This window comes from Stenella coeruleoalba, assembly GCF_951394435.1.
Source record: "Stenella coeruleoalba genome assembly, chromosome: 2".
Classification (NCBI taxonomy): Eukaryota; Metazoa; Chordata; class Mammalia; order Artiodactyla; family Delphinidae; genus Stenella; species Stenella coeruleoalba.
This window is the reverse complement of record NC_137147.1, coordinates 140011973-140025737: the sequence shown is the minus strand read 5'-3', so window position 1 is coordinate 140025737 and position 13765 is coordinate 140011973. Positions and strand designations below refer to the sequence as shown.

The following is a 13765-nucleotide window of genomic DNA, read 5'->3' as shown; positions in this document are numbered from 1 at the left end:
GCAGAACTGGGTTCAGAACCCAGCACCACCACTTCCTAGCTGTGTGGACATGGGTACCTCTCTGAACCTCTGTTTCTTTATCAGTGACATGGAGCTGTTATTTTTAAGGTTATTATAAAGATCTGAGATGTTTGTGAAGCACCTGGCACACTGCAGGTACTTGATACATGGGAATTGGTCATGTTTGTGTTGCTTGTCAAAGCTCAGATGTTACCTTCTCCATGATGCAGCCCTGAGTTCAAACTAGACGAACTCAGCCTGTCTGTTCTTTCTGCTTTGGTACTACTTTGTTCCATCCCTTTATCATATCAAGTATTCATTGTGTTGTAATCAACTGAGTATGATTCTATCTGTCTTCCCATTCTTGATGTGTCTCTTTACCTTTTACACTCGGATAACTAGCACAATAATATGCCTTGAGCATTGAACTCAGGAGGATTTTGGGGGTGCTTCTGGATTCAGTGTAGGGGTGAGAAGTGACAAGAGAAATTAAGGACGGTCTGCCACAGGAGAGGAGAGAAGGTACCATATGACCCACTTTGCCATCAGCAGTTTAGCACATAGTAGATGCTCAGTTAAGTATCTGTCAAAGGTGTTAATGGACATTACTCAATTATCTAGTAGCTTAGAGTAACTTATTGCTTATATATATCTGTTTATCAAAGCATTTTAATTTCTACTGCATTATAGTATCCTTCTAATGACCCTGGGATTCAGCTAGGGTGGATGCTATCTTCGTTTCCCTGTTGAGGATACTGTGACATTGTAGGGTGGGTGAAGTGACTTTCCTGCACCCTTAAGGTAAAAATAGTGGTAGAGCTAAGGCTTGTAGGCCAACCCTAAGTTTCCCTTAAGAATCATGTTGAGATTCCCAGAGAAGCCAGCACTGCTTTTTCTGAAGCCAGGGCAAACTGCCCTTTTCTAATATTTACGCACTCAGGGCAAACTGCCTTTTTCTAATATTTCCCCCTCTGTCTGCTCTGCTTGAACTCCCCATCCTCTGGAGTTCCCATCCAGCTTCACTTCTCAGTAGTAAGCATTACACTGGCTACTTTAGAAGTGACAAACCACAGGCAGAAAAATCAAAGTGCACATGAGCCTTTCGGAACCGGGCCTCTCCATCAGATTATCTTGGACAGGTATTTCCAATTGTGTAACCTCCAGAACCTTAAATCTTCTGATGAGAATCAGACTGGAGACTCTATCCCTCAGTTGAACGAAGGAGAAACAGAAGCAAAAACATCTACTCCGTTAAGTCACATGTTCACTGTTGTAGTTGGGTCTGGTGTGGTTTGGGGTGGCCAGAGGTGGTGGGGGCCTTCTCTCCTGGTGACTGATCACACCCTCACTTCTCCGGCTCCTGTTCTACTCAGGTGTGGGCAACAGGCCTCAACCTCTCATACAGCGACCAGCTGGCCCTGACTCAGCTCACCTTATACTTGACCAACGGCCACCTGGATTGCAGTTTGAGCACCCTTGAAGTGCCCCGCTTTGTTCCCAAGGAAGACAAGAAAATGAGCCACTTAAATGCTGCGGCAATGCCGGTAAGTGACCGATGCTTCCTGATTCTCCTCAGTGTCAGCAGTACTCACCCGCCATTTACTGAGCTCTAGTTGTGTGCCAGGCTCTATGGGTCCAGAGAGAAGAAAGAATCTCAGGCAAGTCTTTGAACCTACCAAAATGGGCTTCTGGTACATGAATGTAGGAAAGGGGAGGCGGCGTCCAGAAAGGGCAAGCACTATGTGGAAGGACGAAAGTACATGGGGCTTTCCAGGGCTGGATGTTTGTGTGTTCCCCTCCATTCTCAGCTCGCTTCCCGGGGCAAGTACATCTATACCCACTGCTTCAATTACCAGAAGCTTCCAACAAAACCTGTATTTTTCTAGCCCCAGTCTCTTTTTTGAGCCTCAGACTCCTAGAGTCAATATTCAACAGAATGTCTCAAGAGTCCTCAAGGGTCAAACTACCCAAAACTGCACTCACCGTCTCTCCTCCCCTATCCTTCCTCTTGGTGGGTCAGGCCAGAAGCTGATCTCTCACCCTATATCACCACATCCAGTCAGCAACCAGCTCATGTTGATGCTAGCTGCTAAAATGCCTCGACTCTGACCCCTCCTTCTTCCGTCAAAGATACTGCCTTCACTTCAGCTTCCATGGTCTCACACTAGTGCTACAATAGCTTCTCATTAAGACTCTCTGCCTCCTGTCAAGGTGGTTAAAGTGAAAAGTGGATCTGAGCATGCTGCTCCCCTACTTATGATTTTGAAATGACTCCTGTCATCTTCAGGAAAATCCCAACTTCTCAGCTTGGTTAATGAGGCCCCTTGTGATCTGTGGCCCAATCCCCCATTCTCATCACTAGGCCATCTCTAGGGGGCTGGAGGCAGTAGTCCTGGGACTGGTTCAGGTTTACCAACCTCAGGACCCTGGATAACAAAGGGCAAACCTCCATGGGGACAGTGGGCTAGGTTGTTCCTGGGGAAGGAGAGCAAAGTTCAAGAGGACCAGATGGCCCTTCCTGTAGGTGGGATATGACAGCAGATTGGGGCTCAAGCCACAGCTGCTCTGACAATGCCAGAGGCTCTCTTGTGCCTTCTCTTACAGTAGTGGGCTTCGTGCCCTTTTTGCAAATGAAGCTCTACTTGAGGTCCAAATATGTCAAGCAGATAAAAGAGGAATGCCAGTGGTTAATAGGACCCCCACTCCAGTGCCCTAGAGATATCTTTTCAGAGCAGTATCTCCTGCCTCTCTGTTGAGTCTCTTTGGGTCCAAGAGACACCTCTGGATTTAAAGAACACTTGTTTGACTCTGCCCAGGATCCCCACATCACCTTCCTTGGCAGGACCTCGGTGTACACTTGGAAGGGTAGCCTGGAGAGGGTGCCAGATGTCTTGGGGGACTCAGGCGACAGCCTCCTTCTCCTGCTCAATCCACTTGTCCTATGAGGTACCATTGCTCATGGGAATACCTTAGATCTCTTTACTTATTAAGAAGAGAAGCAGAGTTGGACTAGGAGTGAGAAACAGACCTCTTTTAATTAGGTCCCAGGACCTTGCTAGGAATTTCCCAGGTTTGGTCCCACCTGTGGCCTCTGTCCTCTCCAAAGGGACCTACAAGACCCTAAGTTCAGTGCCAGAGGGAGGGACAGCAGTAGAACTTGACACCTTCTGGCTTAGTGAACCTATCTCCATGCCATTTCCAAAAGGAAGCTGGAAGCTGAGTTAATATTCAACGCAAGACTTCCAAAGACAATTTGCTGCATTTAAGTATGTTGCTTCAGAAGGCTGTAAGCAGAAGTTGTACTTTGAATTAGAAGCACTCTCCCATCTTCCCCATCTTGCCTATAGATTTCAATCCTAGCTACAGATGACATACAGGAATTCTCCTGTGATCGAGAGTCTTAAACACTTTTAGGAATTGCCCATACACAAGAGGGACACATTATGATCTTCAATAATTCAAATGTCTCTACAGTCACTGAAGAAGAGCTATTCAGGTTTTCTGATGCAGGAATAAATTGAAAGTGCTTTTGGTTTTAGAAAGATACATGGAGGTTCTAACCCTGGTGCCACTGTACATGTGTGTGCACACGCGTGCTCCTATGCATATGTGCACGTGTGACAGGTAAGTTTTAAAAGAATCGTGCAAGCACGCATGCACACACAGTACAATTTACAACCAAACTGAAGCTCCTGAACAAGTGTGAACAGACTGTGATGCCATCAGGTTTACAGTCAGTTGACAGCCCCCTTTGAAGACAAGAAAAAGGAAATACACAGATACGACTACAGTGATAATGAGGGCACATTCAGAACAAATGCCTATAAAAGGTTTCCAGTTTTGGCCTATTCCTTTAGATAATACTCTGTGCAGGGGAAAAGCAAAAACTTTTCTGAACTCTAAGAAGAGCCATTGTCCCCTTATTAGAAACAGGTGGCAAACCACTCTCATTTAGACCGGGTTAGACCAGGTGCATGGGCTTCTGATCCAGTGTCCTCCACAAATAACCCCTTGAAGGTGGAAACAAGATCAGATGAGTCCCAGATGTACATGTTTTGAAAATGAAAAGGAATCACCTAACGGCTTTTTAACTTTTAATTAACGTTCTGTCAGACTGGACGTAAATTGCTACCCTTTTCTGTCCGTTTTTTACTCTTCCTCTCTCTTGGTGGACCCTCCATACCACAGTTGGTGAGTGGCCAAAAGGGACCATCTCTGCAAACATCTTAAAACAACCCCAGTCATTTATAAGCATTTTAACAGCACATGATCTGTAATGAATGATTAAGTAAAACCTTTTGTGTTAAATTATGATGTTAATAATGATTCTGTCTCCTGTAATTTATTATGAATTCTCAAATGCTTCGGGTTTGATTTTGATAGAATGCAACAACAGAGTTTATGTGATGACTTTATTTTTAGAACCCCTTCTTTGAAGGCAGGCCTTTCCCCACTACTGCTGCTACTGTAATTATGTACAAAACCAATCACTCATTAGAGTTAGGATACGTTATCTTCTAGACAGATGAGGCTAAATAAGCAACACATTAATAATTCAGAGAGCAGTTCATTATGCATGTGGATGCCTGCTTCATAACTGAAATAAGAACCTCATCAGCCTCTGCCAACCCTTAAACAATAGTTCTGTGTTATTGCAACCACATTCAAGTTTACGCTTGTTAAACTGCTACTTGGATTATTTTATCAAACGTTCATTTATTTGTGGTCCCTTACTGCCGAGAACAGATTTTGGAAGCTCCTTTTTTAAGTTAATGATTTGAGCAATGGGTGTTATTAATTCTCAGAATATTATAAACATGATTAATTTTCAGGCAGAGATTTATTACATAAGGATTTCAACTATGTCAACTGAAATGCATCACTGTCAAAACAAGTATCATGGCGAAAACAGAATATGCTCCACACTTCAAATGCTGGTGCTCAGAACTAAATCAATTTAAATTGTGGCTGAAGCAAAATTATATTCTCCAGTGAAAAGGAGTATTTCGAGCTTTCTTTATTTGGCTTGAAGCATTCTTGTTAGATTGTGATTTAGAAAGGTAGTTTAATAAAACTAGACTTCTACCAATAATATTTTGCCTTCTATTTCTTCCCCCTTGTTTTACTAGAAAAGGCTAACCTCTGAAATTCCCACACATTCCAAATGTGGCCAGTGGGAATTTGGAGAGGACAACACTGTTCTAAGTCAGGGGTCATGAATTCTGATCCTCTCTCTGGCCTCAGTTTCCTTGTTTATAAAATAAGGGAGACCTAAGTGACCCCCAGGGTCTCCTAAGGCATTTGATTTTATGGGGCCTGTAGAGTAGGGCTCTGTATCAAGCCTGGCCCAGGCAGTGTCATGTACAGTGGGGTACTGGGGACAGGGAATCTTTCCTGTAAGGGGACATAGGAAGGGCCCATCCCTCTGTTCCACAGCCTTCCATTGAATGGTCTTTTTCTTGCAGAATCTTTTAGAAAGGAGTAATATTGTTGTGACAGGTCACATGCTAAGTCCTCGTCAGCCATCACCTTAGTTATCAGTTAATACTTTCAGCCAGAATCAACTAGAAGTAAGTTCACCTCTTTGTGCCAGGCATTCTACTAAGCGCAGAGGATATAAGGATGAGTAGCAAAGAGCTCCAAGTTTTTCAAAGGACCCAGATAGGCCAGCATATAGCTATAATGCATATAATAACATCCAAAATGTACTGAGCCTTTACTCCTCACCAGGTACTTTAACTAAGTGCTTTACATGAATCTTTATACAACCTAATATATGGGGCAGGTGCTGCTATTATGCTCATTTTTAGATAAGAAGACTGAAGTTAAGAAATGTTAAGCAACTTGTGGAAGGTCACTCAACAAGCAAGTATGGAAGCCAGAATTAAGCCCAGGCCTGTCAGACTGTAAAGCTTGTGTCTCAGCATTGTGCTACCCAACCTGCCTTGTGTTGGCTGAGAGGCAATGACCCAACCCCAGAGTACAGCTTCAGCTCATCCCTGAAGAAGTCTCTGGTTGAGGCCATGGAAAAAGCTCTTCTTCCAAAGGAGGCTTCATCTCCCTGTGTGATGAGGTTATTTGCAGGCATATTACTATTATCCACTGGCTCCTAATCTGCTCCGAGCTAGGCCAGGACTCAGTGAGCACTGAATGGGCCAGATGGTTGTGGAGGAGTCTTCCGATGCTATAAAATTCTTTAGGTTATGACTTTTTTGGTAAACCTAAATGGATTTCACAGCATCAGAAGAGAGTCAATTACACAAGTCAGCCTTTTAAAAATGATGTTTTCCATTTGTATAATGCTTTATACTTTAAATAGACATGAGCTTATTTGATCCCCAAGAAGTAGATAAGACATGGATTATCATACCTATTTTACAGATCAGGAAGGTAAGGCTATTCAAAGGTAAGTGAACTGCCCAAGGTCATAAAGCTAAGTAAGTAGCAAAGTCCAGGTTTTCTGATTCAAGTCCCTTTCTGATGAAAAGACTTACTGGTTGGTTGTTGTTTTGTCTTGTTTTTCAAATAATTTATCTTATTTGTGAAACTATTTAGTTTAACAAATGCTAATAAGAGCTAACTTGTTTTTGAGTGCTTATTCTGTGCCAGACACTGTTCCAAGGTCTTTACAAATTCATCTAATCCTTGAGACAACACTGTCACCTGTGCTATCAGGCGGGATAAAAGACAACACTAGATCATTGACAGTTTTTTCCTGTAGGAACTGCAGAGTTGGTTAAGTCTTTTAAAAAAAAAAAAAAGTAGGTGTATTGTATATGTTCATCTTTATTTGCATTATTATAACACATTTATTAAGCACTTAAGATAAGCCAGCAATTTCACCAAGCATCCAGGATACAGAGACATTTGACAAAGTCCCTGTCCTCGAGGAGTTGAAAAGAAATATAAAATAGATAGCACATACACAAGGAAAAAGCACAAGGTCTCATTTAAGTGTCATTTAGGTGACAGTCCCTTAACCTGCTGCTGGAGTTCTTAGGAGAAACAACTGTGGACAGGCGGGGACAGAGGATGCTTTACTAAGAACGTAGAACTTGGTCTGGCCTTAAAGACTAAGGCAGTCACCATGGCAAGGAGAGGGAGACCTCCCCCAGCAGAAAGGACAGCAGCCGAAGAGAGCCCGTGGTCTATTATGAACCAGTTGGGCTGGGGCAGAGAATCTGGGAAGAAGGAAGTGGGAGAAGTGGTTGGAGCAGTCCACTGAGAACGTTTGGGAGAGTCTTCCAGCCAAGCCAGGTGTCCGGATTTCATTTTGAAGGCAAAGAGGAGACACTGAAGATTTCTGAGCATTGACCAACCTGAGTTTGGGAAATGCTCAATGTGGTACTAATGCTCAGAATCCCAGGTACCTGTGGGGGCAGGAATAGCCTGGAAAATTACATTTGGTGTAGGTCTACAATGCTCCAGGCCCTGCGATGTTTTCAAAGAAACAGCAACAACAATAGTAGCTACTGTGTATCAGATGCTAGGTGCTTATTGAATCATCAAAAGTCAGGGAAGTTAAATGACATATTCAAGATCACACATATACTAAGTGGCCTAGTCAGGTTTTGAACTTCAGTGATTCTGACTCTGTATAACCTTTCCACTATAGAATTCTGCCTGCATCCCCACCTCCCTAGCAGAAAGAAGAAGCTGCCCTCCAGGCCATAATGGTCTGGACTAGGACGGTGATGGTCATGGAAAAGATGATGTCGCTTGGAGACATACACCAAATATCCTGGCTTTTCTTTCCGATTCCTTATGAATCACAAGCCCAGGACTGGGAGGAGGGGGAATTGCAGTCTGTCTCTGTAGAGCAAAAGAAACCTCAGGATAGCCTGTCCTTACTTGCTGTCCAGTAATACTGGACAGTGAGCTCTTCTGCCTTGCTTTGGAGTCAAGATTCACAGCACTGAGCTGGATCCTGCTACCAGATGCCTGCCTACCTCTCTCCCTCGCTAACTGGGTTCTGATCTTGGGTTTGCTAGTTTATATACTATAGCAGCATAAGACAAGTTTAGAAGACAAAAATAACCTTGGAATTATCTTGTGAATTCATGGTAATTACGACGCAATTACATGCTCAGTAACTACAATGGAATTCCAGAGTATTTACAGTTCACTTCTATACACAAAAGCTCAGGCTTCTGGGCCTCCGATGTGAAGGCAGGAGCATGGCACAGCCTGACATGGCAGGGCAAGCAGGCCTGGTGGTCACATTCCTCCAGCCTGACCTCATAGCTGAGCCAGAATTTCACTTAACCAGTTCTTGTTACCCCACCAATAATCCCTGTCAGGTCTACCAGAGCTACGTTGTCCTCCAAAAGATGTCCTCTAGGGGCAAGACCTGGGATGACTGTCCTGAGCTGTCATTCTCTAGGGATGGTGTGACTGTCCTCTGTTTTGTGAATCAATCTCTTCTTCTGCCCCAAAGCGCTCAGTGACTGCAAGTCCCCTGAATTACATCCTTTGAAGTGTCTCTTAAGTCAGAGAGAAGTGCAATCCACTTACCCTATTTAATGTATCCATTCTTTCTTTCATTCAAGAAACACTGAATGCTAGCATCATGTCCAGCCCGGGGATTCAGAAACCAAACAGTGCCTGCCCTCAGAAAACTCCCAGTCGTGTAAGGGAGCCAGACAGGGAACAACTCATGATAGGTCAGGGTGATAACAAAGTACAGTTGTGAGGCATAGAGGGTCAAATAGATTTTCTTTTGTAAAAACAGAATTCCCAATAGCGCCAAGTGGGACAATACCAATGGAGATGCACAACTCGATGCATTAGCCTGGGGGAGCCTAACATTTCTGTAGATGTGGATCCTGCTTATGTGTGGGAAGAATGGGCTTAATTACTACTACTGATAACGCAACCATCAGATACACTACTTTACGTAAATGTGGAAGGAAAAGACACCATATGTGGGGGACATATGTCACAAAAGGTGGACATGAAATCTGAGTGTGTGTGTGTGTGTGTGTGTGTGTGTGTGTGTGTGTGTGTGTGTGTGAGATGCAGGTGGGGAAATGATGCTCATTCTCCGCTGGGCACTCACTCAGTTGGCCCCAGTTGCCTTGCATTAGCTCAGAGACAGAGAGAGAGCCTGGGGTTTCACAAAAGACAGTGTGTCAGGTCATTAGGATCCTTGCAGCCAGCTGTGAACCAGCAGCACCTCCTTTTCCTTCTCCTATTTCAAGTCACTGCATGCGATCAGTCACCTGGTTGCCCAGCACCTGAGGGTCTCCAAAGTTCAAAATCTGGTCCAGGCATTGCCATTTTCTATGCCCTAAGGTTGGCCATGGCTCTATGTGCAGTTCTCCAAATTTCCATTTACCCAAGGACAAACAGAGATAATTGTCAAAGGCAAATATCATATTTCACAAAGGACATGCTACAAAACTATCGGGATTCAATACTTTCTTCTGCACATATTAAATTTTAAATATTTTAGGAGATATTATAGTTGAAATACTTTGGACCTACTGTAACCAGTCTCTTTGGGATAGCTCTCATTGATAGGCAAGCAAGATATAGAATAGCAATTTCCCAAACAAAGAAAGCAGGTGGAATTAAAATTCTAACACTGGTCCCTTCAAGGAGGTGGAGTGCACTTAGTGATTTGCTGCCGAAGAGCGAAAAGGGGGAGGGTATCTTTACAGCAAGAAACCTGATGAAAACTACCTTAGCCAGGTGACCAAGGTCGGCATCAACAGTGATAAATCATGTTGATATATGTATCCTTGATATGAGGTGATGAAAGTGGCAGTTTACCTATGTAGTCCTTCTCTCCAAAACCAACAACCCCCATCTAATCATGAGAAAAACATCGGACAAACCCAAATTGAGGGACATTCTACAAAACACTTGATCAGTACTCCTCAAAACTGTCAGGCGAGACTGAGAAACTGTTACAGCCCAAAAGAACCTAAGGAGACATGACAACTAAATATAATGTGCTGTCCTGGAGGGGATCCTGGAACAGAAAATGGAAATTAGGGGAAAACTAATGAAATCCAAATAAAGTATGGACTTAAAAGTAATGTGGCAATTTGGTTCCTTAGTTGTGACGAAGGTACCACATCAATGTACGATGTTAACAGTAGGGGAACTGGGTGTGGGCTATACAGGAACTCTCTGTATTATCTTTGCAACCTTTCTCTTAATCCACAATTATTCTAAAATCAAAAGTTTATTTAAATATTTAGTAAAGAGTCTGACATTCAGTTGTGATTTTTTTCCAGGCAACCAGTCGCTATGCGGTGATGAGCACCAAGCTGAGGCACGACCATCTCTCTCTGATTTTCCACTATGTTTTTCTCCAGATGTGTAAGGCCCATGGCATCGGCTATGATATTGAGGTATGAAGGGTGACAGCTGGCCAAGGCTGGACCAAATACAGGCCTGTGGGTGATCTAGGCAGCTAATAATTTGATGCACCTTCAAACAGATATTCTTTCAACATTGGTTTGACATGTATTTAGAGGAAGGTTGAGTGCTGCTTGGGGAAGGGCAGGGGGTGGCACTTGGTCCTGGGAAGTTGATCTCTGACCCCAAACTTGTACACCCAACTTAGTAAAGCAAAAACCCTGTAGCTCACCAGACTTAGGAGTCATGTGGGGGACCATCTCTTAATCTTGAAGCATGTCCTGAGCTTTCTGACCCCACCCAAAGCTGCTTACTAATAAATATCCTCTTAGTCTGTTTGGGCTGCCGTAACAAAGCACCAGATACAAGATGGCTTACAGAAATGTATTTCTCACAGTTCTGGGGGCTGGGTAATCCAAGGTGAAGTTGCCGATCAATTCAGTTCCCGGGGAGGACTGTTCCTGACTTGCACAATAACTGCATTTTTGCTGTGTCCTAACACGGCGGGAAAAGAGCAATCTCTGATGTCTCTGCAACCTCTTCTAGAAGGACACAAGTTCTAACTGAACAGGGCTCCACCCTTATGACCTCATTAACCATAACCGTTCCCTTAAAGTCCCTGTTTCCAATACATTCACATGGGGGATTCGGGCTTAAACATCTGAATTGGTGCGGGGCTGGGGGGCGGTGTTACACAATTCAGTCCATAGCATCCTTCTACTACACATCATAGTTTCTTTCTAGGAGCAGTTCTGATTTAAAAAAAAAACAAAAACAGTTTCCCCCATTTTTGGTCTACTTCCAGTGACATTGATGGCCCCTACCCAGCTTCTTCATCCTTAGTGTAGCTGGATGGGGGCAAAGTGGGATGTAATATCTCCTACTTAAACTAGAACCTCCACTTTGTGCCTAGAGATTCATACTACTCTGAGAAATAGTTTCATGATTTTGCACTTTGATTCAGATCTTCAAATCTGAAATTCTTAGAGGGTTATTCTAAGACCTGAGTGACTCTATGTGCTCTTGTGGAACACCCTTCCCACATCACATCAAACATATTAAAATATATTCACCTCTCACATTAAATATAATTTATAATGACAAAGAATTGAGCAATAACCAATTGATCAAATGTTTTGATTTGTAGATACTCAGTTCCATATTTATTAATTTTTGTTTTTCATACTTGAAAACAAATAGAATTTTTCAGGGTTCAAATATTGTTATAGGCCCTTGAAAAGCATATGGACCTTAGGCACAGGGCCAACAGTGAATAGGATGACCTGGCTGACACTTGGCAATCCCCACCACACTGTAGGGCACTGTCAGGGTGCATAATGCCTTTTGATTAGACTGATTCATGCTGACTGCAAACACATAAAATGAAGCTCATATTCCCTTGCAAATTACATTAAAATTTATACAATAGAGAAAGAATGAAAAGGACAGATTGAACTGATTTATCTGAAAGTAATTATTACATCTGCTCAACACAATCTCTTTGGAATTAAATACAGTTGATCCTTGAACAATGCCAGAGTTAGGGGCACTGACCCTCCACATAATCGAAAATTCAAGTGTAACGCTATAGTTGGCCCTCTGTATCCACAGTTCGGCATCCAAGGATTCAACTAACAACGGATGTGTAGTAGTGTAGTATTTACTGTTGAAAAAATTTGCATATAAGTAGACCCATGCAATTCAAACCCATGTTGTTCAAGGGTCAACTGTAGTTTTTAGCCCTAAATTAATTAGACTTACATGTGCCAGAAGGTGGTTAAATCTAACTCTAGCTTTATCTGAATCAACTTATTTTATTTTCTTCTAAAATATCAAAGCAGAACAAGCTCTGTGAGTGGGCATATTTGGCAGGGAAAGTCTCCTGCTGAAAAGAAAACGGGCTCTATAACTTTCTATTGCCCAAGATTATTATTAGAGATTTATTTCTCTGGCTGAAGGCTTTGTACTTGACTGAAGTTCTAGTACTCCTGGGAAAAGTAAAGCACCAAACTTTACAAGTTATTTACACCTTTGTGGCTCTAGTTGATCAGATTCATTTCTAAGAACAAATTTTAGTACAGGAAACAGGCTATTAAGGCCCAGGGGAAACAGTGGATGGTGCAGAGGAAGGGATTCCACTGAGGGTGAGAAGAATGAAGAAAGGGCAGAGGGGCACAGAAGAACTGACAGGCATATTTCATAGACTCTGCCTCCAGGTCAACTGTGCTAAACAACGTATAAAGGATGAAAGATGAACTGGAAGAGAAAGAGAAATAGAGATTGGGGGTGACGGAGTGATGGAACAATATGAAGAAGAAAAAGATAACAGAAGAAAATAGAGAGGATAAAATCCAGAGACTGGAACAATCTATAAAAATAAGGAGGGGATAAATAGAAAGAAAAAGAGCAAATAATAAACAAAAGTACAAGAAGAGAGGAGAAATGGAATCATAAAAATCTGAGGTAAGAAGAAGGAGACATGTGACTACTTGGAAAATTTGGAAATTCTCTAACAATGTCCTTGCTCTATTTTTCCTAAGATGGATTCTCATCTTTTCAGACACTGGGGTCCCTCCCTTGTCAGAACTCTCCACTTGTTCTCTCCGTTGCCTTTTGTTGGAGAGACATTTACCAAACACCTACTATATGCTGGCACTGAGCTAAGCACTATTACTTTATTATCTCTTTCATCTTCATATCTCTCCTGTAAGAATTTATTTCTACCATATCGCAGTGAGGAATTTATGTTTAAAGAATTTAAGCACTTTCCCCAGGTCACACAGCCAGGCATTTTATGAAATGCCTTAATCCATAATTGTCTGTAAAGTCAAATATGATTCTTTTTCTTACACCAGGGTATTCCCTATGCACCTTTTTCCCCCTAAAGACTGTTTCCCACTAACTGTGTATGTTTCTAAAATATTATTACCAATCCAGTCCAAGAATTCTGGGATCCATTTCAAATAAAATACTCCACCTAGGTAATTCTTGTGTATTCAGCTGAAGAAGCGCAAACTTCTCCATAACCCCCATGACTATCTCCACCTTACAAAAGAAAAAAAAGTTATGTCTAACAATTAACTTCCCTAAAATTTTATTGCCTCTTTGGGTTATTCTGAGTCTTAAAAAAAGATCACTTACCCTAATTCCAGTGTTACCTATGCCACCTGCTTCCACTCTTGGTCAAATTTAATGTGGGTGGCTCTTTCCAGATAAAGAAGCAACGTTAACAATACAACAGTGTCATTGCTACCAAAAGAAGAATCTTCAAAGTCCTTATTCTCAACATTATGTTTTTCTTCCCATTATCATCATAGAATTTCACATGACGTTTCTTGTCCAAAATCTTAGGGGTAAAAGAGGGAAATGAGATCACCCTTTGAGTTTATTTTTCCTT

General features: G+C 42.4%; 1 protein-coding gene across 2 annotated transcripts in view; it reads left to right on the top strand.

Moving 5' to 3' along the window:
* The window catches only part of LOC307180147 (IQ domain-containing protein H-like), a gene marked incomplete at its 3' end in the record, with an annotated part of 97418 nt that overhangs the window by 70259 nt on the left and 13394 nt on the right, over nucleotides 1-13765 (top strand). For both annotated transcript variants that reach the window (XM_079910285.1, XM_079910286.1), the window contains exon 8: nucleotides 1374-1544. In XM_079910285.1, coding sequence (XP_079766411.1) covers nucleotides 1374-1544 — 171 coding nt within the window. The remainder of the gene's footprint in view (nucleotides 1-1373; nucleotides 1545-13765) is intronic.